We start from the raw sequence: 24,332 nt of genomic DNA on the forward strand, positions 1-24,332 counted from the left end.
CTCATCTAAGTGACCTCTTCAGTCTCAACTGACTGCAGGTATCCCCACCCTTATAAACAATACAGTGGCATAACGACCGAAACCAATGATCGGTTTCATATGCAAATATGGGCGTGACCATTAACTAGAGTTACAATCAATCAATCAATCAGATTTTATTTGGATAGCACTTTTCATAAAAACAAATCTAACACAAAGTGCTTCATACAATAAACAATAAAATCATTAACCCCCCCCTCACAAAAAATAAAATGAAAATGAAAATACCAGCAAATTTTATAAAAGTACAGACAAGTTTAAAACTGAGTTAGTAAAATAAATAAAAGTGCCATAAACACTGATTAATCAAAAGTAACAACAGAGCAGAATATATAAAAATATATAAAACACTCACACACACACTATGAATTTAGCTGTAGCCTGTTTTAAAAAGTAAGGTTTTCAACCTTCTTTTAAATGTGTCCAGTATGGGGGCCTCTCTCAGGTCCTCAGGCAGGGCGTTCCATCTACTTGGGGCATAAATAGAAAATGCAGCTTCCCCTGTTCTAGACCTAGCATGAGGGATGATTAAAAGACCACTGTCATTGGACCTGAGAGTTCTTGCTGGTCTGTAAGGAATTAACATGTCTTTTACATAGTGTGGTGCAAGGCCATTTAGTGCTTTGTATGCAATCAAAATAATTTTAAAATCAATTCTAGCTTTGATGGGGAGCCAATGCAGAGATCTAAGAACAGGTGTAATGTGCTCATACTTTTTAGTTCTGGTGAGAACATGTGCTGCCGCATTTTGAATTAACTGTAGTTGGCGCACAACTGATTTTGGGAGGCTGGTGAATAGTCCATTGCAGTAGTCTAAGTCTACTTGTTATAAATGCATGGATTAGTTTCTCACAGTCTGAGATTGATAGAAAACCCCTTAGTTTTGAAATATTTTTAAGATGGTAGAAGGCTGATCTTGTGAGATAATTGATGTGGCTCTTAAAATTTAGATCACTGTCTATGATTACACCAAGATTTCTAGCTTCACGTTTGCACTCCAGAGACAGAGAGCTGAGATGAGCTGCAATTCTCTGTCTGTGAGTCTTTGCACCAAAAATAAGTATTTCTGTCTTGTCTTTGTTCAGTTGTAAAAAGTTATCTGACATCCATAGATTAATATCATCAATACACTGAATTAGGGAATGTATGGGATCTAGGTCATCAGGAGATAGGAATATAGGGATACAGTTGTGAATCCTCTGTATAATTATGGTAATTTATTTTGTGTGTCTGTATAACATGTGCAAGTGGGAGCATATAGAGATTGAATAGTAGTGGTCCAAGAATCGAACCTTGGGGTACCCCACACATTATACCCACTTTGTCTTGGGAAAACTCTCCAGTAGACACCAAGAACTGCCTGTCCTGAAGGTATGTTCTAAACCAGTTGAGAACCGGCCCAGAAAGGCTGACCCATTTTTCTAATCTCTCTAGCAAAATATCATGATCAACAGTGTCAAAGGCAGCACTGAGATCCAAGAGCACAAGAACAGACAATTTATTAGAATCTGTGTTCATATGCAGATCGTTCATAATATTGATAAGTGCTGTTTTTGTGCTATGGTGAGACGAAAACCTGATTGATAAATGCCTAGAAGGTTGTTAGATATTAAATAGTTATTAACTTGAGAATAAACTGTTTTTTTCAAGGATTTTGCTGAGGAATGGTAAGTTGGAGATGGGCCTGTAGTTGGCAATAACTGTCGCATCAAGATTACTCTTCCCATAGAAGTGGTTTGATGACAATTGTCTTAGGTGCTGTAGGAAATATACCTGCCTGAAGAGAGTAGTTAATAATTTCTAAAACATCGTGTGCTAAGCAATTAAAAACATTTTAAAGAATTTGGCAGGGAGAGGATCCAAGCAGCAGGTGGACAACCTGAGCTGCCTAACAATATTATCTAGACTTTTAAGGTCTACAATGGCCATGTGTACTATTCACAGAGGATTGGGGGAATGTTTGCAAACACAGCGTTATAAGATGGTGACAGATGTACTCTTAGCCCCCTCAGTTCAGGGATGGAAACTAAACAGACGATCCCAACATGGGGATCACAAGTTTAAATCCCCGTGTTACCTCTGGTTTGGTCGGGCGTCCCTACAGACACAATTGGCCGTGTCTGCGGGTGGGAAGCCAGATGTGGCTATGTGTCCTGGTCGCTGCACTAGCGCCTCCTCTGGTCAGTCGGGGTACCTGTTCAGGGGGTAGGGGGAAGTGGTGGGAATACTGTGATCCTCCCACATGCTACGTCCCCCTGGTGAAACCCCTCACTGTCAGGTGAAAAGAAGCGGCTGGTGACTCCGCATGTATCGGAGGAGGTATGTGGTAGTCTGAAGCCCTCCCCAGATGAGCAGAGGGGGTGAAGCAGCGACTGGGATGGCTCGGAAGAGTGGGGTAATTGACCAAGTACAATTGGGGGGAAAAACGGGAGAAAATCCAAAAGAAAAAAAAGAGAGAGATGTGGATGGACAGAGTAATGGATGGAGAGAATGATGCATGCAGGGCAGAATTAGGCCAATACACATTGATACTAACAATACAAAAAAAAGCAATTGACTGCAATGCCTGAACGGGGGGGGGGGGGGCTAAGAGACATCTGTCACCATCCTACAATGCTGTGATTGCAAACTTTCCCCAATCCTCTATGAACATGTAACCCACATGATTACATGTACCCTGTGACGTATGTAAGTTCCACGAGTAGCCTCTAGGAGGCACACGAGCTACAGAGTTTAAACCATGCAAACAACCGTCGACAATAGAGAAGAGAAATACGGATATTTAGAAATACGGACAACTTTGACTATGGATACCTGAATTATTGATATTTGAACTACGGATATTTGAGCTACAGGACATTTGAACTACGACAAAAAAGATCCCTCCCACGAAGCTTCCTTGACAGATGATCTCCCGTTGAAGGAAGAAGGAAGACTCTTTTCTCTTGTGTTTTGTACGCTGCTGACTGGTTTTTTAGTACCCCGAACAACCCCCCTTGCTACACCCTTTTGGAACCCTTGGATACCCCCTTTGGATTGCCCCCATCATCGCCCTGGATTTGGATTCATCATCATCGCCTCTACATTAACTTGCCCCTGTGATTGTGGTAGGATCTGGACATTGCACCTTGCACAGATTGGAAGACTGAATCATTCCCCCTTTTCTTTTCTTTATTATTTTCTTTGAGTGCACTCATACTTTATTTTGGATTATTTTCTTTAATTTGTTAGTGTAGAATATGGCTGCATAAGTAATATATTAGAAGGGTATAAAATAGAATATTGATAGATATAGACAATAAATAGAATATTAGGAAGAACTTTTAAAAAGTATAATAGAGTAAAATATATATATATATAACACATCTAATTTAGTATTGATATTGAAATAACTTTACTTTGAACTGTTGAAATAAATTGGGTTTTTTATTGTAAACTATACCCACGAGTGTGTGTGTTGTCTTTGGGGTGAGTACTAGAATCCGGTCTAGAAAAAAACCTACACCAATCTCCACTGAACTTAGACATTAGACTGTAAACTGTCCCTGCGCAAGCATAGGCCCATTCCCCTGTCGTGCAGGTTACAAACAGTACACATGGCCATTGTAACTCAGATTAATGGTCATGCCTATTTGCACATGAAACAGTTCGTTGGTTTGGGTCGTTATGCCACTGTATTGTTTATAAGGGTGGGATACCTGCAGTCAGCTGAGACTGAAGACATCACTTAGATGAGTGATGAAACGTTTCTCAGTAAACGCTGTGTCCAGATGAACTGATTCAACTTTCTCTGAGCAAACACAACCTAATGATCTCAGATAGATAAATGTTTCTGGAGAAAGAGAGAGACTCAGTGACCGATTGAGACAGAGAGAGTAAGAGGGAGGGAGAGGGAGAGAGAGAGGGTACGAAAGACACTGAACCGGAGAGAAAATTCACAGACTGCAGAAGGTTTCCTGCATTATTTGTTTACCTTTCTACTTTGTTTTAGTGCGTGTGTGTGTGTGTTTGTACTCCACAAGTTGCTGTTTTGCATGAATATCTGCATCTTGTGCGTGTGTGTGCGCAAGTTGTCCAAAGTTATTTGATTTGTGTGTTCATCAGTGTGTGTGTGTGTGTGTGTGTGTGTGTGTGTGTGCACATGTATGACGTCTACAAATTTCAAAGTTGTGTGCATGTCTTCAAAAATATGTTTTCATGTATGAGTATATATATATATATATATATATATATATGTGTGTGTGTGTGTGTGTGTGTGTTTGTGTGTGTGTGTGTGTGAGTATGAGCTTGTCTGGAGGCTATTGATTTGTGCATGAAATCATGTGTGTGTGTCTGCCTGCCACTCAGGCTGGACTCGAGATACGTGCCTTCATCTGTTTCAGAGGATTATTCATTTCTTTTTGAAGTGAGGCCGCTCGCCCAGCGAGGAAGGTCTGGAACGCTGCTGAGAGCAGGCTCTCATACCTCTCCAGCAGCAGCTTGTCATCAGGCGGGTAAATGAGTCTGCAGGGCAAAGAAACAGAGAGAGAGACAGACATTGAGTTGTTTCATCTGCAAACATGTTGATTTTAGATTTTAGAGAGTAGCCTTTATGATAGCCAGATATGTGACTGCCATGTTTCAGTGAACCATCTTGAACTGTTTGTCTGCTACCTCAGCTATCTTGCATGGATTCAAATGGTGTCTTTTTTTCTATTTGAATCAGTTCTTTTGTATACACCAACACAGGTGCCATGCTTTCTTTGTCCTGTCACTTGGTGTTTTATTTTGCATGATAATCACTCATTGTACTCCAACATGTTGGCAATGTTGTTGTTGGAACAGTTCTTCCAGTATGCCATTTTGGATGGAAATGTATTGACATGACTATCCAAAGGAGTTGAATCAAGTGCAACTGGACTTCGTATATATCCGTGAAGACGTTGAGTGGGCACTAGAAGAGGAGAGGATGTCCGGGTGGTGTGGCGGTCTACTCCGTTGCCCCACAACACGGGGATCGCTGGTTCAAATACCCATGTTGCCTCCGGCTTGGTCAGGCATCCTGTCCTGGCTGCTGCACTAGCGCCTCCTCTGGTCGGTCGGGGAGCATGTTTGGGAGGGGGGGGACTGGGGGGAATAGCGTGATCCTCCAATGCGCTACGTCCCCCTGGTGAAACTCCTCACTGTCAGGTGAAAAGAAGTGGCTGGTGGGGTGTCCAGGTAACGGAGCAGCCTATTCCATTGCCTGCCAACACGGGGATCGCCGGTTCGAATCCCCGTGTTACCGCTGGCTTGGTCGGGCGTCCCTGCAGACACAATTGGTCGTGTCTGCGGGTGGGAAGCCGGATGTGGGCATGTGTCCTGGTCACTGCACTAGCACCTCCTCTGGTCGGTCAGGGCGTCTGTTCGGGGGGGGGGGTAGGAGGAATAGCATGATCCTCCAACGTGCTACGTCCCCCTGGTGAAACTCCTCACTGTCAGATGAAAAGAAGCAGCAGGTGACTCCACATGTATGGGAGGAGACAAGTGGTAGTCTGCAGCCCTCTCCGGATCAGCAGACGGGGTGGAGCAGCGACCAGGACGACTCGGAAGAGTGGGGTAATTGGCCGGATACAACTGGGGAGGAAAAGTGGGAAAAATCCAACAAAAAAAAAAAGAAGAGGAGAGGAAGAGATATTGCAGTAAATGGAAGAAAAAGAGAATATGAAGGACTGAGGGAGAGGTGAAGGAAATGAAAGTGAGCAAGAATACTGAGATAAAGTGATAGAGGAGAGAAGCGAGCAGGTTTGGCAGCAGGATGGATGGAGGTTTACATGGTTTATGAGGAGGAGTTGAGACGGCCACTAAGGAGCGAGAGGCAGAATCCCTAAAGGACAAAATGAGAGAGAAAAGCATGAAGGAGGGAAAAAAAGAGAGCGAGAGGAAGATGTATAGGTGAAAACCTTGCGTTTTAGAAATACACATCCTTCATCAGCCTCTCAAACAAAACTCCAACCATCTTTTCACACTAAGGTGTGATGCATTAACACACCCTGACCCCCCCCCCACCCAGACCCCCCCCCATCTCGTCTTTATGGAGACGTGCACTTGCTTTCACCTCTGTCCGAGCCTCAGCTAATGTGCCCGTTCACACGTTCCTACATACTATTGTGCCCCCAAGACTAAACTAACAGGGTCCAGTGTTTATCTTTGGCCAGGAGGGGATTAGAAAAATGTATAAACCTTCTGCCGTGTTATCTCCTCACCACATCTCCAAACCGGCCCCCGAGCCACCGCACCAGCCATCGAATCAAAACAGTGATGGTGCTTTTTCACAAAATACGCAGTTTTTGTCCCCCCCCCCCCATCAAGGATAAAATGGGGCGGACACTTTGGCATCTGTGTTTACATTTACCCAGAGTCCTCCGGTGTTAATAGAGCGCCGTTTGGTTCCATGGTCAGCTCTAAAAAAAAAAGAGACGACTGACACAGGTTTAGATTTAATTCTGAAAACATGCAGATGGAAAGCTGGATGACGCGTCAACACAGGCAGGAAATATAAGGGAGCTATTTCACTGCACACTGACACGCCGGCGAGCAAACACAGTGAGATACAGATCACTGGACCTGTATAAGGTTCAGGCGTCCTTCTGACCGCATTCATTTTGCAACAAAGGAGGTGTTTCTGTCATTTTATCCAGGCGTAGCGGCATCGGAGTGTACGATGTCAACACCAGTTTCAGGATGCTGAGCAGTCTTAAAAAAATTAAGGACCTAACGTTTAAAAACTTCATCATGTTCATCAAATCATCCCGATTCTAGTGTGGGATGATGGTGGCACGAATTCACGTTTGCAGCGGCCTCACCGAATACCAGTTTGTGAAGATGGCGGCGCGAGCTTACATTTGTGGCGGCCTCAGTCAGTACCGTCCATGCAGTGTCTTTGTCCATGTCTGCGTCCAAGTTTGTGTCTTCGTTTGATGGCTGGGAGAGCTGGCGCTGGATGGGTTGGGAGAGCTTGGTCTGCTGCATCCTGTGGGCCCAGGGACCACGGCCCTGCCTGGAGCTGCGACCGAGGAAGTAACACCAAGGGCAGTCTGACAAGATGCGGAATCAGGGCAGGCTAAGCTAACTGCTAGCCCATGCAGAACGGCAGTTTCGATAACGGCGAGGGTGGTCTAGCGGTGGCCTCGCCTAGCGTTGACTGTGTTTTTGGTGTCATTGTGTGGAGTGCGGGGAGGTGGGTCAAGGTGTCTGGCTGGGAGAGCTAGCATTGGATCGGCTGGAGGAGCTTGGTCTGCTGCATCCGGTGGGCCCGGGGACAACAGCCCTGCCTGGAGCTACACCCAAGGAGGAAACACCGAGGGTGGTCTGACAGGACATGGAAGCGGGACAGGCTAAGCTAACTGCTAGCCCATGCAGACTGACAGTTCCGACAGTCATCCTGGTGTTCACTCCTTTTTTTTAAGATATAATGGCCATATGTGTTTTGGTAGGTTTTTTTTTGTTTTTTGGATATGTGTTTTTGTCTTTGTGTTGCACTGCTGTGGGCTGGGGGAAAACAATATTTAGTTTACATTTCATGTACACAAGTGCATGAAATGAAAAAAAAAAGTGCCATAAACACTGATTAATCAAAAGTAACAACAGAGCAGAATATATAAAAATATATAAAACACTCACACACACACTATGAATTTAGCTGTAGCCTGTTTTAAAAAGTAAGGTTTTCAACCTTCTTTTAAATGTGTCCAGTATGGGGGCCTCTCTCAGGTCCTCAGGCAGGGCGTTCCATCTACTTGGGGCATAAATAGAAAATGCAGCTTCCCCTGTTCTAGACCTAGCATGAGGGATGATTAAAAGACCACTGTCATTGGACCTGAGAGTTCTTGCTGGTCTGTAAGGAATTAACATGTCTTTTACATAGTGTGGTGCAAGGCCATTTAGTGCTTTGTATGCAATCAAAATAATTTTAAAATCAATTCTAGCTTTGATGGGGAGCCAATGCAGAGATCTAAGAACAGGTGTAATGTGCTCATACTTTTTAGTTCTGGTGAGAACATGTGCTGCCGCATTTTGAATTAACTGTAGTTGGCGCACAACTGATTTTGGGAGGCTGGTGAATAGTCCATTGCAGTAGTCTAAGTCTACTTGTTATAAATGCATGGATTAGTTTCTCACAGTCTGAGATTGATAGAAAACCCCTTAGTTTTGAAATATTTTTAAGATGGTAGAAGGCTGATCTTGTGAGATAATTGATGTGGCTCTTAAAATTTAGATCACTGTCTATGATTACACCAAGATTTCTAGCTTCACGTTTGCACTCCAGAGACAGAGAGCTGAGATGAGCTGCAATTCTCTGTCTGTGAGTCTTTGCACCAAAAATAAGTATTTCTGTCTTGTCTTTGTTCAGTTGTAAAAAGTTATCTGACATCCATAGATTAATATCATCAATACACTGAATTAGGGAATGTATGGGATCTAGGTCATCAGGAGATAGGAATATAGGGATACAGTTGTGAATCCTCTGTATAATTATGGTAATTTATTTTGTGTGTCTGTATAACATGTGCAAGTGGGAGCATATAGAGATTGAATAGTAGTGGTCCAAGAATCGAACCTTGGGGTACCCCACACATTATACCCACTTTGTCTTGGGAAAACTCTCCAGTAGACACCAAGAACTGCCTGTCCTGAAGGTATGTTCTAAACCAGTTGAGAACCGGCCCAGAAAGGCTGACCCATTTTTCTAATCTCTCTAGCAAAATATCATGATCAACAGTGTCAAAGGCAGCACTGAGATCCAAGAGCACAAGAACAGACAATTTATTAGAATCTGTGTTCATATGCAGATCGTTCATAATATTGATAAGTGCTGTTTTTGTGCTATGGTGAGACGAAAACCTGATTGATAAATGCCTAGAAGGTTGTTAGATATTAAATAGTTATTAACTTGAGAATAAACTGTTTTTTTCAAGGATTTTGCTGAGGAATGGTAAGTTGGAGATGGGCCTGTAGTTGGCAATAACTGTCGCATCAAGATTACTCTTCCCATAGAAGTGGTTTGATGACAATTGTCTTAGGTGCTGTAGGAAATATACCTGCCTGAAGAGAGTAGTTAATAATTTCTAAAACATCGTGTGCTAAGCAATTAAAAACATTTTAAAGAATTTGGCAGGGAGAGGATCCAAGCAGCAGGTGGACAACCTGAGCTGCCTAACAATATTATCTAGACTTTTAAGGTCTACAATGGCCATGTGTACTATTCACAGAGGATTGGGGGAATGTTTGCAAACACAGCGTTATAAGATGGTGACAGATGTACTCTTAGCCCCCTCAGTTCAGGGATGGAAACTAAACAGACGATCCCAACATGGGGATCACAAGTTTAAATCCCCGTGTTACCTCTGGTTTGGTCGGGCGTCCCTACAGACACAATTGGCCGTGTCTGCGGGTGGGAAGCCAGATGTGGCTATGTGTCCTGGTCGCTGCACTAGCGCCTCCTCTGGTCAGTCGGGGTACCTGTTCAGGGGGTAGGGGGAAGTGGTGGGAATACTGTGATCCTCCCACATGCTACGTCCCCCTGGTGAAACCCCTCACTGTCAGGTGAAAAGAAGCGGCTGGTGACTCCGCATGTATCGGAGGAGGTATGTGGTAGTCTGAAGCCCTCCCCAGATGAGCAGAGGGGGTGAAGCAGCGACTGGGATGGCTCGGAAGAGTGGGGTAATTGACCAAGTACAATTGGGGGGAAAAACGGGAGAAAATCCAAAAGAAAAAAAAGAGAGAGATGTGGATGGACAGAGTAATGGATGGAGAGAATGATGCATGCAGGGCAGAATTAGGCCAATACACATTGATACTAACAATACAAAAAAAAGCAATTGACTGCAATGCCTGAACGGGGGGGGGGGGGGCTAAGAGACATCTGTCACCATCCTACAATGCTGTGATTGCAAACTTTCCCCAATCCTCTATGAACATGTAACCCACATGATTACATGTACCCTGTGACGTATGTAAGTTCCACGAGTAGCCTCTAGGAGGCACACGAGCTACAGAGTTTAAACCATGCAAACAACCGTCGACAATAGAGAAGAGAAATACGGATATTTAGAAATACGGACAACTTTGACTATGGATACCTGAATTATTGATATTTGAACTACGGATATTTGAGCTACAGGACATTTGAACTACGACAAAAAAGATCCCTCCCACGAAGCTTCCTTGACAGATGATCTCCCGTTGAAGGAAGAAGGAAGACTCTTTTCTCTTGTGTTTTGTACGCTGCTGACTGGTTTTTTAGTACCCCGAACAACCCCCCTTGCTACACCCTTTTGGAACCCTTGGATACCCCCTTTGGATTGACAATGAAATGACAAATACATGTTCCTGATTCCTGAATCAAAGAGATGCGACTTCAGGTATTTTATGATATAGCTGATGCACTTAAGAAACCGCCTTGCTCTCTTCCTCCAGTCTGGTCCTGTGAAGAATGCATTACTCTGCCATAGGCTCCGACCATCTGTAACGTATGGGAGTCCACCCTCATTTTCTACTGACAGCAGGATAAACCAAATGTAAAGAACTAGGATGGGAGAGAGGGCCAGAAAGAGGTGGCCACTGAAGAATGTTTTGTTGCGTCCTCTTTTTGGGAGCCAGCGAGTGCAGCACCGTCCTACTGATTCCTGCACATGAGGGATGATCTCAGATCGACGTCTTACATAATGGGATGTTATATCATTAATCCAATGAAATTCATACTAGAAACAGGGTTAGTTAACCTGAGGTCCTGCCCCTGGAGCAGGTAGCATTAACTATCCCACGCCTGCTTGGGGATACTCTGACAAGTATATTGTCCAGGAACTGAATCTCCATCCTTGAGATGATGATGGTTCCACTTACCACAAGGCCATGTAGTTAAATTTAAAGTGCAGTATTGCCAGCTTAATGACTAGTGTTGATTGTTTAAATCTCAGGTTGCCTCTTTCTTTAGACCTTCGATTGTTACAACGGAGGAGAAACATTTGTTTGTTTTTCTAAAGATATTTAATCCATTGCAGATTATCCTCCCATCCATCCATCCATTATCCAAACCGCTTATCCTGCTCTCAGGGTTGCTGGAGCCTATCCCAGCAGTCATTGGGCAGCAGACGGGGAGACACCCTGGACAGGCCGCCAGGCCATCACACAGGGCCAACATACACACATACACATTCACACCTAGGGGCAATTTAGTATGGCCACTTCACCTGACCTACATGTCTTTGGACTGTGGCAGGAAACCAGAGCACCCGGAGGAAACCCACGCAGACATGGAGAGAACATGCAAACTCCACACAGATAACGACCCAGGATGACCCCCAAGGTTGGACTACCCCAGGGCCTGAACCCAGGACCTTCTTGCTGTGAGGCGACCGTGCTAATCACTGTGCCACCGTGCCGATTTTCCTCCCATATTTTCTTAAAGGAAGACAATCATGAGTTTTAACTTTATCTCTCTCCCTCTCCCCCCCCCAGGTGGCAAGTGGTACAGTGGTGATGCTCGGGTCAGGGTTTTTTAACACTCGCACCCACCAGACCCGTTATGAGACCCATTATTCGCATTGCCCGACCCACTAAAATATGCGTCAATTAACCACCCGAACCCGACCCGACCTACAAACCTACAAATTAAGCCACGGATACAGCCAAGTGAGCAGTGTTGCACTGGTTCGTTTTTGGGCTTTTTGCCCAGCAAAACACACTGATTGCAAGGCATAACCTATTGTACCTCAGCCTAATAGCGTCTGGGTCTAGGCTGCTAAATACACACACGAACTGCTCCAAACGGTGTTCTTTATAGTTGAATAGCAGGGAAACAAGTAATCCTTCATTAAAGACATGAACTCTGTCACTCTCTTTCTATTACAAACACACACACACACACACACACACACACACACACACACACACACAGCCTAGCCTATTGCATGCAATGTCTTTGTAAGTTACCGATAACTTACTCAGAGCATTGCTTTGTCACTTTTTGACCCGCCCGCCCGAACCCGTGATATTTTTTACTGAGTTCACCCGAATCCCTCCGACCCACGCATCGCTATAGTACAGTATTTTCGATTGAGTCACAATATTAAACAGTGCGAGCTAGTGTCCTTATTTCACAAACAGCGTATTCGTCCCACAAAATTACATTGTGAATAAGTCAATTTGCAATATAAGTCGCAGGACCAGCCAGATGAGTAGAAACACAGTGACTGATAGTCCAGGAAATACAGGGGGTGTGTGTGTGTTTGTGTCGAGTATAATTATATATATAGAGAGAGAGAGAGAGAGAGAGAGAGAGAGAGAGAGAGAGAGAGAGAGAGAGAGAGAGAGAGAGAGAGAGAGAGAGAGAGAGAGAGAGAGAGAGAGAGAGAGAGAGAGAGAGAGAGAGAGAGAGAGAGAGAGCTTTTTTTTTTCTTTTTCGGAAACCATCAATGGTGTTGATGAAAGCGCTCAACAAATGAGGAGCAGAATATTACGATACACATACATACATACACACATACACACACACACACATACATACATACACACACACACACACACACATACATACATACATACATACATACATACATACATACATACATACATACATACATACATACATACATACATACATACATACATACATACATACATACATACATACACACACATTATATATAGTGTTTTTTCCCCGAAACCGTCAACGGTGTTATAGGTGCTCAACTAATGAGGAGTGGAATATCAACACAGATACAGGAAAAAAAAAGTTTTAATACATTGCAGTACAGGCCTGTTTTGTGCGACGCGCACTCATCAGTTGCATATACACTACCGTTCAAAAGTTTGGGATCACCCAAACAATTTCGTGTTTTCCATGAAAAGTCACACTTATTCACCACCATATGTTGTGAAATGAATAGAAAATAGAGTCAAGACATTGACAAGGTTAGAAATAATGATTTGTATTTGAAATAAGATTTTTTTTACATCAAACTTTGCTTTCGTCAAAGAATCCTCCATTTGCAGCAATTACAGCATTGCAGACCTTTGGCATTCTAGCTGTTAATTTGTTGAGGTAATCTGGAGAAATTGCACCCCACGCTTCCAGAAGCAGCTCCCACAAGTTGGAATGGTTGGATGGGCACTTCTTTGAGCAGATTGAGTTTCTGGAGCATCACATTTGTGGGGTCAATTAAACGCTCAAAATGGCCAGAAAAAGAGAACTTTCATCTGAAACTCGACAGTCTATTCTTGTCCTTAGAAATGAAGGCTATTCCATGCGAGAAATTGCTAAGAAATTGAAGATTTCCTACACCGGTGTGTACTACTCCCTTCAGAGGACAGCACAAACAGGCTCTAACAGGTACTATTTAATGAAGATGCCAGTTGGGGACCTGTGAGGCGTCTGTTTCTCAAACTAGAGACTCTAATGTACTTATCTTCTTGCTCAGTTGTGCAACGCGGCCTCCCACTTCTTTTTCTACTCTGGTTAGAGCCTGTTTGTGCTGTCCTCTGAAGGGAGTAGTACACACCGGTGTAGGAAATCTTCAATTTCTTAGCAATTTCTCGCATGGAATAGCCTTCATTTCTAAGAACAAGAATAGACTGTCGAGTTTCAGATGAAAGTTCTCTTTTTCTGGCCATTTTGAGCGTTTAATTGACCCTACAAATGTGATGCTCCAGAAACTCAATCTGCTCAAAGAAGTGCCCATCCAACCAATCCAACTTGTGGGAGCTGCTTCTGGAAGCGTGGGGTGCAATTTCTCCAGATTACCTCAACAAATTAACAGCTAGAATGCCAAAGGTCTGCAATGCTGTAATTGCTGCAAATGGAGGATTCTTTGACGAAAGCAAAGTTTGATGTAAAAAAAATCTTATTTCAAATACAAATCATTATTTCTAACCTTGTCAATGTCTTGACTCTATTTTCTATTCATTTCACAACATATGGTGGTGAATAAGTGTGACTTTTCATGGAAAACACAAAATTGTTTGGGTGATCCCAAACTTTTGAACGGTAGTGTATATATATATCGTTAGTGAGGGTTGCCAGCACCATCAGGATGACATGTTTGCCAAACAAGTCTCCTCCTGTTCTTTCTGTCCTGAGCTGATCTTGTTGCCTCCGATATTTTCAGACTAAGCCATTCTTTGACGTCCTCATGATACTGCCTTTTGGTCAGCCTCTCTTGTGCTTTGCTGGTATAGTTCCCAAAATTGCTGTCATCATTAATTTACATCCACCTGGATGACATATGCCCAAAGAATGATAGCTTTCTTTTCATTATATGTGCCATCAGTCCTCTTTTTGTTTCCGAATTCCTTAAGGATGCTCGCATTTGTTCGTTTCTCTGTCCAACTTATTCGAAGCATCCTATGATAAAGCCACATTTCTGCAGCCTCAATCCTGTTTACCATCGCTTTCTTCAATGTCCAACTTTCAGCTCCGTATGACAACACTGGCCAGACGAGTGCTTTAAGTAGAATGACTTTCATATCTTTTCTTATTCCCCTATCTTTCCATATTGGTACCATCTCCATCATTCTTTTCTTTGCTAGGGTAATTCTGAATTTTATGTCATCCGTACAATCACCATCATATTTCTTGACTGAACCCAAGCATTTGAAGCTGTCTAGGTGTTCTACATCTTGTACATCTACTGAGATTGCAATATCTGATTCATCCACTTTCATGCACGTTGTCTTTTTCACATTCAAACTGAGCAACCTCTTTTTCCCTGCCTCATTTACTCGACTCAACATTTCATTTGGATCTTGCTGTCCATCAGCTGCTAGTACTGTGTTATCTGCAAATCTAAGATTGCTTATCTTATAACCACCTAAGCTCACTCCATATTCATCTATATCTGCCTCACACATCACTTGTTCTGTGTATAGTGTGAATGAGCGTGATGATACAATGCAACCTTGATGTACACCCTTCTCTATTGGAAACGCTTCTGTGTTCTCACCATTCCATCTCACCACTGCTGTCTGGCCAATATATAGACCTTGAAGTAGCGCAACGAGGTGTCTAGGGAAACCGGCATGATGTTAAAAACACACCGGCATGATGTTAAAGAGCTGTGCGTGGCTTACTGAATCAAACGCCTTTGAATAATCAATGAAAATCAGCATTGCCTGTTGTGTTGGATACCTTTTCAATTAGCGTTTGCAGTGTTACCAGCATTTCTGCACACCCTCTTCCTTGTCTGTAACCTGCTTGCTCATCTCACATCTCTGATTCCATCTTGTTTATCATTCTGTCCAACAAGATGGATAGCATGATTTTACTTGTGTGACTAATGAGGCTTATTGTGCGATGGTTTGCACAGTCTTTGCTGCATCCAGATTTGAAAATTGTGACAAATTCCTGTGTTCTCCACTCTTTCATGCAAACCAGCTGGTGTAGTGCTACTACAGCTGATTGACCACTGTTTTTCAGAAGCTCTGCTGGTATTCCATCAACACCTGGTGCCTTGTTAGTTTTTAATTTAGCGATGGCTTTTTCCACCTCAGAAAGAAGTAGAACCGGCTCTGATTCATCAAAATTTATACATTTGAGAGGGGTCCCTCCATCATGTTTTTTAAACAAATTAGTTCCATATTCTTTCCATCGGTTCAGTGTCTCACTGGGTTCAGTCAGCACCTTGTCATCCTTATCCCTTATGCATGTCTGATGAAGTTTGAAAACTTTTGTTTTCACTGCTTTGACTTTCTCAAAGAGTTCTTTTGCTTTTCCTTCTCTATCAAATTCATCTATCTTCAAACATTCTTCTTTTAGCCAGGTGTTTTTATCTTCTCTAAGCTTCCTCTGTGTCTCTGCAGCCAGAGAATGATATAGTACTTTATTATTGCTCTGCCATGCTAGACATTTTTCTTCAATGAGTTTTGCCCTGTGATGGCCTAGCAGCCTGTCCAGGGTGTCTCGCTGCCTGCCGCTCATTGACTGCTTGGATAGGCTCCAGGATCTCCGCGACACTAAGAGCTTGGTTTAGCGGTTTGGATAATGGATGGATGGAGTTTTAAGGTCTCTTCGCTAATCCATGTTTTCCATTCTTTCCGTGGCCTTCTTCCCAAAGTTTTCTTTGCTGTTTCATGCCATGCCTCTTTCATGTTAGACCACAACTCCTCAGGAGTTGCCTGTTCCTGGGTTTCTGACAATAAAGCTTCAAAACGGTTCTGTGTTTCAATCTTGAACTTTGCTTTGGTATCTTCAGATTTTAACTGAGTTAAATCATACTTGATAGGTGGCTTTTGGTTCCTTTTCTTGAGCAGTCTGAGTCAAAGTTTAGCCACCACCAGAACGTCGTCTGTGTCACAATCAACTCCTGGTCTAGACTTGGCATCCAAAACAAATGACCTCCATTTTCTAGGAATAACGATATACTCTATCTGATTCTGGTATCCTCCATTAGGAGATACCCAAGTATATCTTCTTCTTATGTGATGCTGAAACATTGTGTTAATGAGAAGAAGCTCATTTGCTTCACAGAATTCTGCTAAATGTTCACCATTTCTATTGTGGTCTCCAAGTCCAAATGTTCCTATATCATATCCTTGTTTTTTTTCCAACTTTGGCATTCAAGTCCCCCATTATCACAATAAGTTCGCTTTTCTTGATGGAATCATACACAGATTGCAATTGCTCATAAGATTCTTCCATTTCAGTGTCTGAATGTGTCGAGGTTGGTGCATATATTTGCACAATTGTTGTAATGAACGGTTTAGTGTTGATTCTGCATAGTGCAATTCAATCTGAGACTGTTGTAACTTAGTAGACATTTTCTTGCTTCTCCCAGTAACATGATTGCAACACCATTTTGTCCTTTTGTTCCTCCACTGTACACCATAGTGCTTGAATCTGTAGTGAAATGCCCATCACCAGTCCTCCATACCTTACTTAGCCCTATTATCTCTACCTCCAGCGTTTTAGACTCCACTTCAAGTAGCATATATATATATATATATATATATATATATATATATACATACACACACACACACACACACACAAACATCCAACCAGCCATCCATTATCCAAACTGCTTATCCTGCTCTCAGGATGCTGGAGCCTATCCCAGCAGTCATTGGGCAGCAGGCGGGGAGACACCCTATATCTATCTATCTATCTATCTATATATATATATATATATACTCACTGGGCACTTTATTAGGTACACCTTGCTAGTACTGGGTTGGACCCCCTTTTGCCTTTAGAACTGCCTTAATCCTTCGTGGCATAGATTCAACAAGGTACTGGAAACATTCCTCAGAGAGTTTGGTCCATATTGACATGATAGCATCACGCAGTTGCTGCAGATTTGTCGGCTGCACATCCATGATGCGAATCTCCCGGTCCACCACATCCCAAAGGTGCTCTATTGGATTGAGATCTGGTGACTGTGGAGGCCATTTGAGTACAGTGAACTTATTGTCATGTTCAAGAAACCAGTCTGAGATGATTCGAGCTTTATGACATGGCACGTTATCCTGCTGGAAGTAGCCATCAGAAGATGGGAACACTGTGGTCATAAAGGGATGGACATGGTCAGCAACAATACTCAGGTAGGCTGTGGTGTTGACACGATGCTCAATTGGTACTAAGGGGCCCAAAGTGTGCCAAGAAAATATCCCCCGCACCATTACACCACCACCAGCCTGAACCGTTGATACAAGGCAGGATGGATCCATGCTTTCATGTTGTTGACGCCAAATTCTTACCCTACCATCCGAATGTCGCAGCAGAAATCGAGACTCATCAGACCAGGCAACGTTTTTCCAATCTTCTATTGTCCAATTTTTGTGCGAATTGTAGCCTCAGTTTCCTGTTCTTAGCTGACAGGAGTGGCACCCGGTGTGGTCTTCTGCTGCTGTAGCCCATCTGCCTCAAGGTTCGACGTGTTGTGCGTTCAGAGATGCTCTTCTGCATACCTCGGTTGTAATGAATGGTTATTTGAGTTACTGTTGCCTTTCTATCAGCTCGAACCAGTCTGGCCATTCTCCTCTGACCTCTGGCATCAACAAGGCATTTTCGCCCACAGAACTGCCGCTCACTGGATATTTTCTCTTTTTCGGACCATTCTCTGTAAACCCTAGAGATGGTTGTGTGTGAAAATCCCAGTAGATCAGCAGTTTCTGAAATACTCAGACCAGCCCGTCTGGCACCAACAACCATGCCACGTTCAAAGTCACTTAAATCACCTTTCTTCCCCATTCTGATGCTCGGTTTGAACTGCAGCAGATCGTCTTGACCATGTCTACATGCCTAAATGCATTGAGTTGCTGCCATGTGATTGGCTGATTAGAAATTTGCGTTAACGAGCAGTTGGACAGGTGTGCCTAATAAAGTGGCCGGTGAGTGTATATATATACACACACACACACACACACACACACACACACACACACACGAACACACACATATACATACACACACACACAAGCACATGCAAATACATTTCATGCAACGAAAGAGCACTACAGATGTGATGTTTGCTTTGAGAATGTTGATTGAATGTGGAAAAGAGGTGATGAAGAGAGTGCAGGCAGGGTGAAGTGGGTGGAGAAGAGTGTCAGGAGTGATTTGCGACAGAAGGGTACCAGCAAGAGTTAAAGGGAAGGTTTACAAAATGGTAGTGAGACCAGCTATGTTGTATGGTTTGGAGATGGTGGCACTGATGAAAAAACAGGAGTCTTGATGCATGTTCAGTAATCCAGGTAAGAAAATCAAAGCAGGTTGAATCAATTCATCTGGATACAACGTTTATTGACAGATATGGTTCATCACTCAACTAAGTGACATCTTCAGTCTGAAGATGTCACTTCCAGTAAACTAGCTGATCTTAACATACTCCTGCCTCTTGACTGTTTCTGCACTTGAGTCCTTCCAGATCTGTGATGGTACGATCTAGCCAGTAATGGACTCAGCAGATTTCCATGGGCTTTGTTCATTGGTAGATAAGCAGGGTAACATTAAGCCAGCACTAGCGCAACATGATGGCAGTCGCTCAGAATCTGCAGTTTCTTCTCAACAGGGTGGACAGTCTCTCCACCCAGATTCAGCAGCTATTCATCAAAGTTGAGAAGTGAGTTTCATCAGACCTGTCTCCTGGGTTTTATTCTGTCGATAGGCAAGATTGAGATGGGTCAGTAAGGTAATGGCAGCCCTGGAGTGGCCTCACTGCTGCTGCTCCTAGATACCAGGGGGGCCAGAACTTGTGGTTCACTGCCCCGGACTTCTCACTCTGAGTGTACTCTTGGAATTGGCCCACTGGTTCATCAGTTCATTCCACATTGCCAAAGTCATCAACCCTTCTGCAGTATGTCTGCAGCTCCCCAGGAACCTCAGAAGGATCCAGGTTCCATGTGTCCTGCGTGAAGCCTGTCAGAAGCAGCATGCTCGCTCTACCCTCCAACCCACCTCCCTGGCTCTGAGGTCTACACAGTCAAAAATCTCCAGAAGTCCCATGGGTGGGGACTTAATAAACTGGAAGACTTGGAGGGTTACAACCCTGGGCAGAGTTGCTGGGTCCCACATTCTTGGTGAATTTCGTCGCCTCTACCGTGACCATCCCTAGAGGATGCCTGGAGGTGTCCATGGGGGGGGGGGGTACTGTCATGGACTCAGCTGGAATCTCCTGTTCCTCCTAACCCTCTCCCCCTGCTGTGTCCCTGCACAGGAATCATACCTCCACACCATCATCTGCTAGCAACTGTTCCCTCCAAAACACCTTACACACCCACCTGTACCACTTATCAGCCAATCTGGCAGCCCTCCAAGTTTTGCATATTTGGTTCCCATCAGCTCATTAGTCAGTTGTATTTATACCACTCTGTACAACAGTAATCTGCCAGATCCTAGTTTGTGCCTTACCTGCTTCGAATCCCACCTTCTGTCTTTTTGTCAGCCAGTTATGACCCCTGCTTGTTATGACCCCTGCTTGTAAGTATTACTTTGAACCCTGCCTCAAAATTCTGTACCTCTGCTTGATTAGACTGACCCTTGGCTTTGAACCTTGAATTATTTGGACTTGTTGCCTGCCTACTGCTTCCAGTAAGCTGACAGATCTTAACATACTCCTGCCTCTTGACTTTATTTCTGCAGTTGAGTCCTGCCTGTTCTGTAACTTATATCTTGCAAAGGTAACACCCCACTAGCTGCCATAATACTTGGCACTCTTCTGTGTGTCTCCAAAACACCACAAAAATTGTGTGCGCAATTTCAGTAAATATGAGAACTTACTTCCTGCTTTGCTGACAGACTGCCTTGTAGAAAATGCAAATAACAATGCTAAATCATAAGTTGTCTGTATTAATATTTTCTCATACAATGCAGCCTATCTATTCAGAGAGATAATGTTGGTAATTGTGATTGTTTCCCTTATGAGGCCAGAAACAAACCCCAACTATACAAGTTTAAAACTTGTTACACATTTTTCTCTATGGCAGCCATGCATACGCCACACACATACAAATGCCCCCCCCCAAATAACCCCCTTTTCACTATTTCAGCATGACGCTCTGTAACCGCTTGGCAAAAACATTTGCACAATAAAAAACAGGCTTTCCTTTCATAGGCAAAGTCCGGGGTGTCTTGCATCCATTGCATTTGATAGTGGTATAAGTTGAGTTCGTTAGGAGAGCTCCTCTAACGAGGTACGCTGTGTTAATCAGACACTCGCTCTGTAGCTGGACACCATGTGAATACCGACATCTTAATTAAGAGTGTTCCAGACAGACCTCAGTCCGGATGATTGGCTGTCTGTCTATCTGTCAGGAGGAGGTGGGGGGCAGCGCCTCTCACAGGCCTGTGATGGGAATCGTGACTTGCCACTCAGACAGACAGGTGATGACTCAAGAAGTCACTTAAGTTATAGACATTGACAGTTTTTCTCAGATTTCAGGCTACAAAATCAACTAGCAAAACTCAGAGTAATGCCTGTCTCCTTGGGTTACTCCCCTGCTGACATTGGAGTATTTCCATTTAAACGACTATCATTGGGAATGAAATATTTGGGCATAATATTGACTGCAGCCTTTCAGGAGATTGTTCAAATTAATATAAATACAGTGCTCCAAAATATTAAGACTAGTTTTGTCAAGTGGAAAATGTTGAATTTATCTGTGAGTGTGGGGGGGGGGGGGTAGATACAGTTAAAATGATTAGATTAACTATATTTCTATGCTGCTTCCTTTAAATTTTCCTTTCAGTGCTTAAGCAGTATAACGAGGTAGTTAGGGATTACCTGTGGAATAGGAATAAACCCCGAATTAGTCAAACTAAGTTGTTTACCGCTAAAATGAGAGCAGGACTGGCATTGCCAAACATAGAACTTTACAGTATTGCCTTTGAAATGGTTAAGCTATGCAAACACTGGTCAGGGCGTAGTTCACATCTGGATTGGATGGAGATAGAGAAGTCATTTACCTCCCCTTTTAGATTTATTGATGCTCTGTCTCAAAAACCATCAGTCTCCTCCTGAAGAGAATATTAATCCATTACTTCAGTACTCATGGGAGGTTTGGAACAAGGTCCATAAAATGTTTGGCCTGTCCCAATATAAACACAGTTACTCATCCTTATGGGAGAATCCTGCGATTAAGATAGGGAAGGAAACATTATGTTGGAGGGCAGGGCACATTTAAGGTTTAGCCACAATTGCTGATCTATTTGGGGAAGGAGTGTTCTACTCCTATCAGGGGCTAAAGAATCGATATAATTTAATTGATAAAAGGGACTTTTGGAAATACCTCAAATGACAGAGTTGTGTACAATCTATGGGTTACAATACAGAACGGGATGGAAGTAAATTGGTAAATGGACTGCACTTTATATAGTGCTTTTCTAGTCTATGACCACTCAAAGCGCTTTACAATGTATGCCTCACATTCACCCATTCACACACACATTCATACACTGATGGTGGCGGCTGCCATGCAAGGTGACAACCTGCTCATCAGCAGCAGTTAAGGGTTCAGTGTCTTTCTCAAGGACACTTTGACATGCTCACCGCAGGAGCCGGGGATCAAACCAGCGACCTTCTGATTACTAGACGACCCACTCTACCACCTGAGCCATGCCATGTATTGCAAAGGTCCTTAAAGCTATTGTACAATCATCCTATGTATTTTACAAAGTGCAGCAAATGCTTTGTATGGTATAAGTGAAGAGTCTGAGGATAATATGGCAAAGGGACCTGGACATTGAGCTTGAACAAGAGGTCTGGGAGAATATTGTCTATAACCATTAGTCCAGGGAAAGGGGGGGGCTGGGGGCTACAGCTCCCCCTAGTGGTGGGTGCAGCCCCCCCAGTGGTGGCAGGTGGCTGTGTAACATTTTAGACCCAACAGTATGCTTAACTTTTCCTAATGTACAAATGCAGACAAATAAAACATACTCTTATTTTAAACAGTGGGTTAGGGCTGCGTGGAATGTAGATTTTTAATAATAAAGTGAGTAAACACTCCATTCCAAATCTGCTACACACGCGCCTTACAAACAAAACAATGATGTCATACTGTAGCGACCGGGGTAGCCGGTCACTCTGACTGTCGGTGGTTCTGTGCTGGGGCAGCGCAATGGCTGATGGGACTGTTAATGTTAGATTTAAAATTGTGTTTCAATGATGTGGTGTTTATGTTGTGGTTATTCTTGTGTCGTAGTTTTGGGGGTTCGACTCAGACTAAGTAGGAGACCGTTTACTGACTAACCCACTGTAGGACTGGGACTGGGACTGATGTCACCACTTGGGACATGGGGTGGGGGCTCATTACTTTGTTGTCAGTTCTGGTCCGTTCTGGCAAACAAACAAAGTATAGTCTGCAAGCATTGCTTTGCCACTGTTGGCTTCCCGAGTGGAAACACTTCTAACAACATGTCTCATTTACGTCACCATCTCCTGGCTGTATCTCTTGCAGGTGGAGCAAGGAGAGTCCATTTGTTAGCGAAACCACAACAGTCTCTCACTGCTGCCCTCCAACAATAATTTGCGATAAATTAAGAATAAACAAAGAAATAATGACAGCAGTAGGAGTGTTCATAGCCAAAGATTTTCAGCCGTATTTGGTGGTTACCGACTCTGGATTTTATCACCTGATGAAAAAACTGAACCACATTACAATGTCCCCTCCCACACACATTTCAGCAGCAAAGTAATTCTCAAACTACATGAAATATCAAAGAGAAATTGAAAACGAATTGACAGACACTCTATCTAGAATCTCAACATAAAGATGATGTTGCACTTTATGCACTTTTTTACATTTAATATTGCCTATACAAGTTATGTACCCTATTTATTTAAGCTATAGAAGAAGGCTAAGCACCTACAGGTTGTCAAAGATAAGAAGCACTTTTAATTGTAATGTTTTCACCAGAGGGATGTAGCACGTGGGAGGATCAAGCTGTTCCCCCTCCCCCTGAACAGGTGCCCCGACCGACCAGAGGAGGCGCTAGTGCAATGACCAGGACACATACCGACAGCCGGCTTCCCACCCGCAGACACAGGCAATTGTGTCTGTAGGGATGCCCGACACCAGTGATCCCAGTGTTGGTAGGCAACAGACTAGACCGCTACGCTACCTGGATGCCCATGCTGCCAATTTTCTGAATGGAAAGTTTTACTTGTCTGTAGGCAAAATGAAGATTTCATTGTTTAAAGGGTAATGTGTTTTTATTTTTTTCATAAATATAACGATACCAAAACCGTACCGTTACTGTGGCCAAAAAACCATGACATACCCACTGTACCGTTGCGTCCCTAATGGCTGTTGTTGTTGTAAAACTGTCCGATAGTAGTAGAATTTCCTTGATAATATTGATCTGAAATTTACAAGGTTTCCTTGATTAATCTCACAATATTTCTTAGGGTGATCTCTGGTGTTCTTTGTCAATGTGTTTTTAAGCACAGGATTTCACATGGCTATACTAAAATGAAGTTTTAAATGCAGAAAAATGAATGGCGTGTTTCAAATTTTAGTTGATCAAATAAAGTATGTGCTGATTCATCTGATTCATAGATCTCCAGAAATAAATTTACATATTGGGGGCATTATTCGGCAGAGGTGTATTTTATTACCTGCCGAGAACGGAGAATCAGCCGCTAAATATCATTATCTATAATTCTTTTAACTTTACCCTTAAGCTAACATCAGCGTTGTTCTGGCCATGAATTTTAAGAAATTATAGAAATTACGTCATGTTTCAGCATCAAGGGTGATCCACTGAAGCGTCATGTGAAGCAACGTCCGTTTCTTATGATGGCGACACAGATTTAACGGGATACAATGTTACAATTTCATTT

The 24,332-nt window shown here is 43.2% G+C and overlaps 1 protein-coding gene across 1 annotated transcript in view; it reads right to left on the reverse strand.

The window, feature by feature from the left end:
* ttll7 (tubulin tyrosine ligase-like family, member 7) overlaps positions 1-24,332 on the reverse strand; it is a 173,083-nt gene that overhangs the window by 52,349 nt on the left and 96,402 nt on the right. Inside the window, exon 13 of the mRNA XM_056276406.1 lies at positions 4,407-4,542. Coding sequence (XP_056132381.1) covers positions 4,407-4,542 — 136 coding nt within the window. The remainder of the gene's footprint in view (positions 1-4,406; positions 4,543-24,332) is intronic.

The sequence above is a fragment of the Lampris incognitus genome, chromosome 3 (assembly GCF_029633865.1).
Source record: "Lampris incognitus isolate fLamInc1 chromosome 3, fLamInc1.hap2, whole genome shotgun sequence".
NCBI lineage: Eukaryota > Metazoa > Chordata > Actinopteri > Lampriformes > Lampridae > Lampris > Lampris incognitus.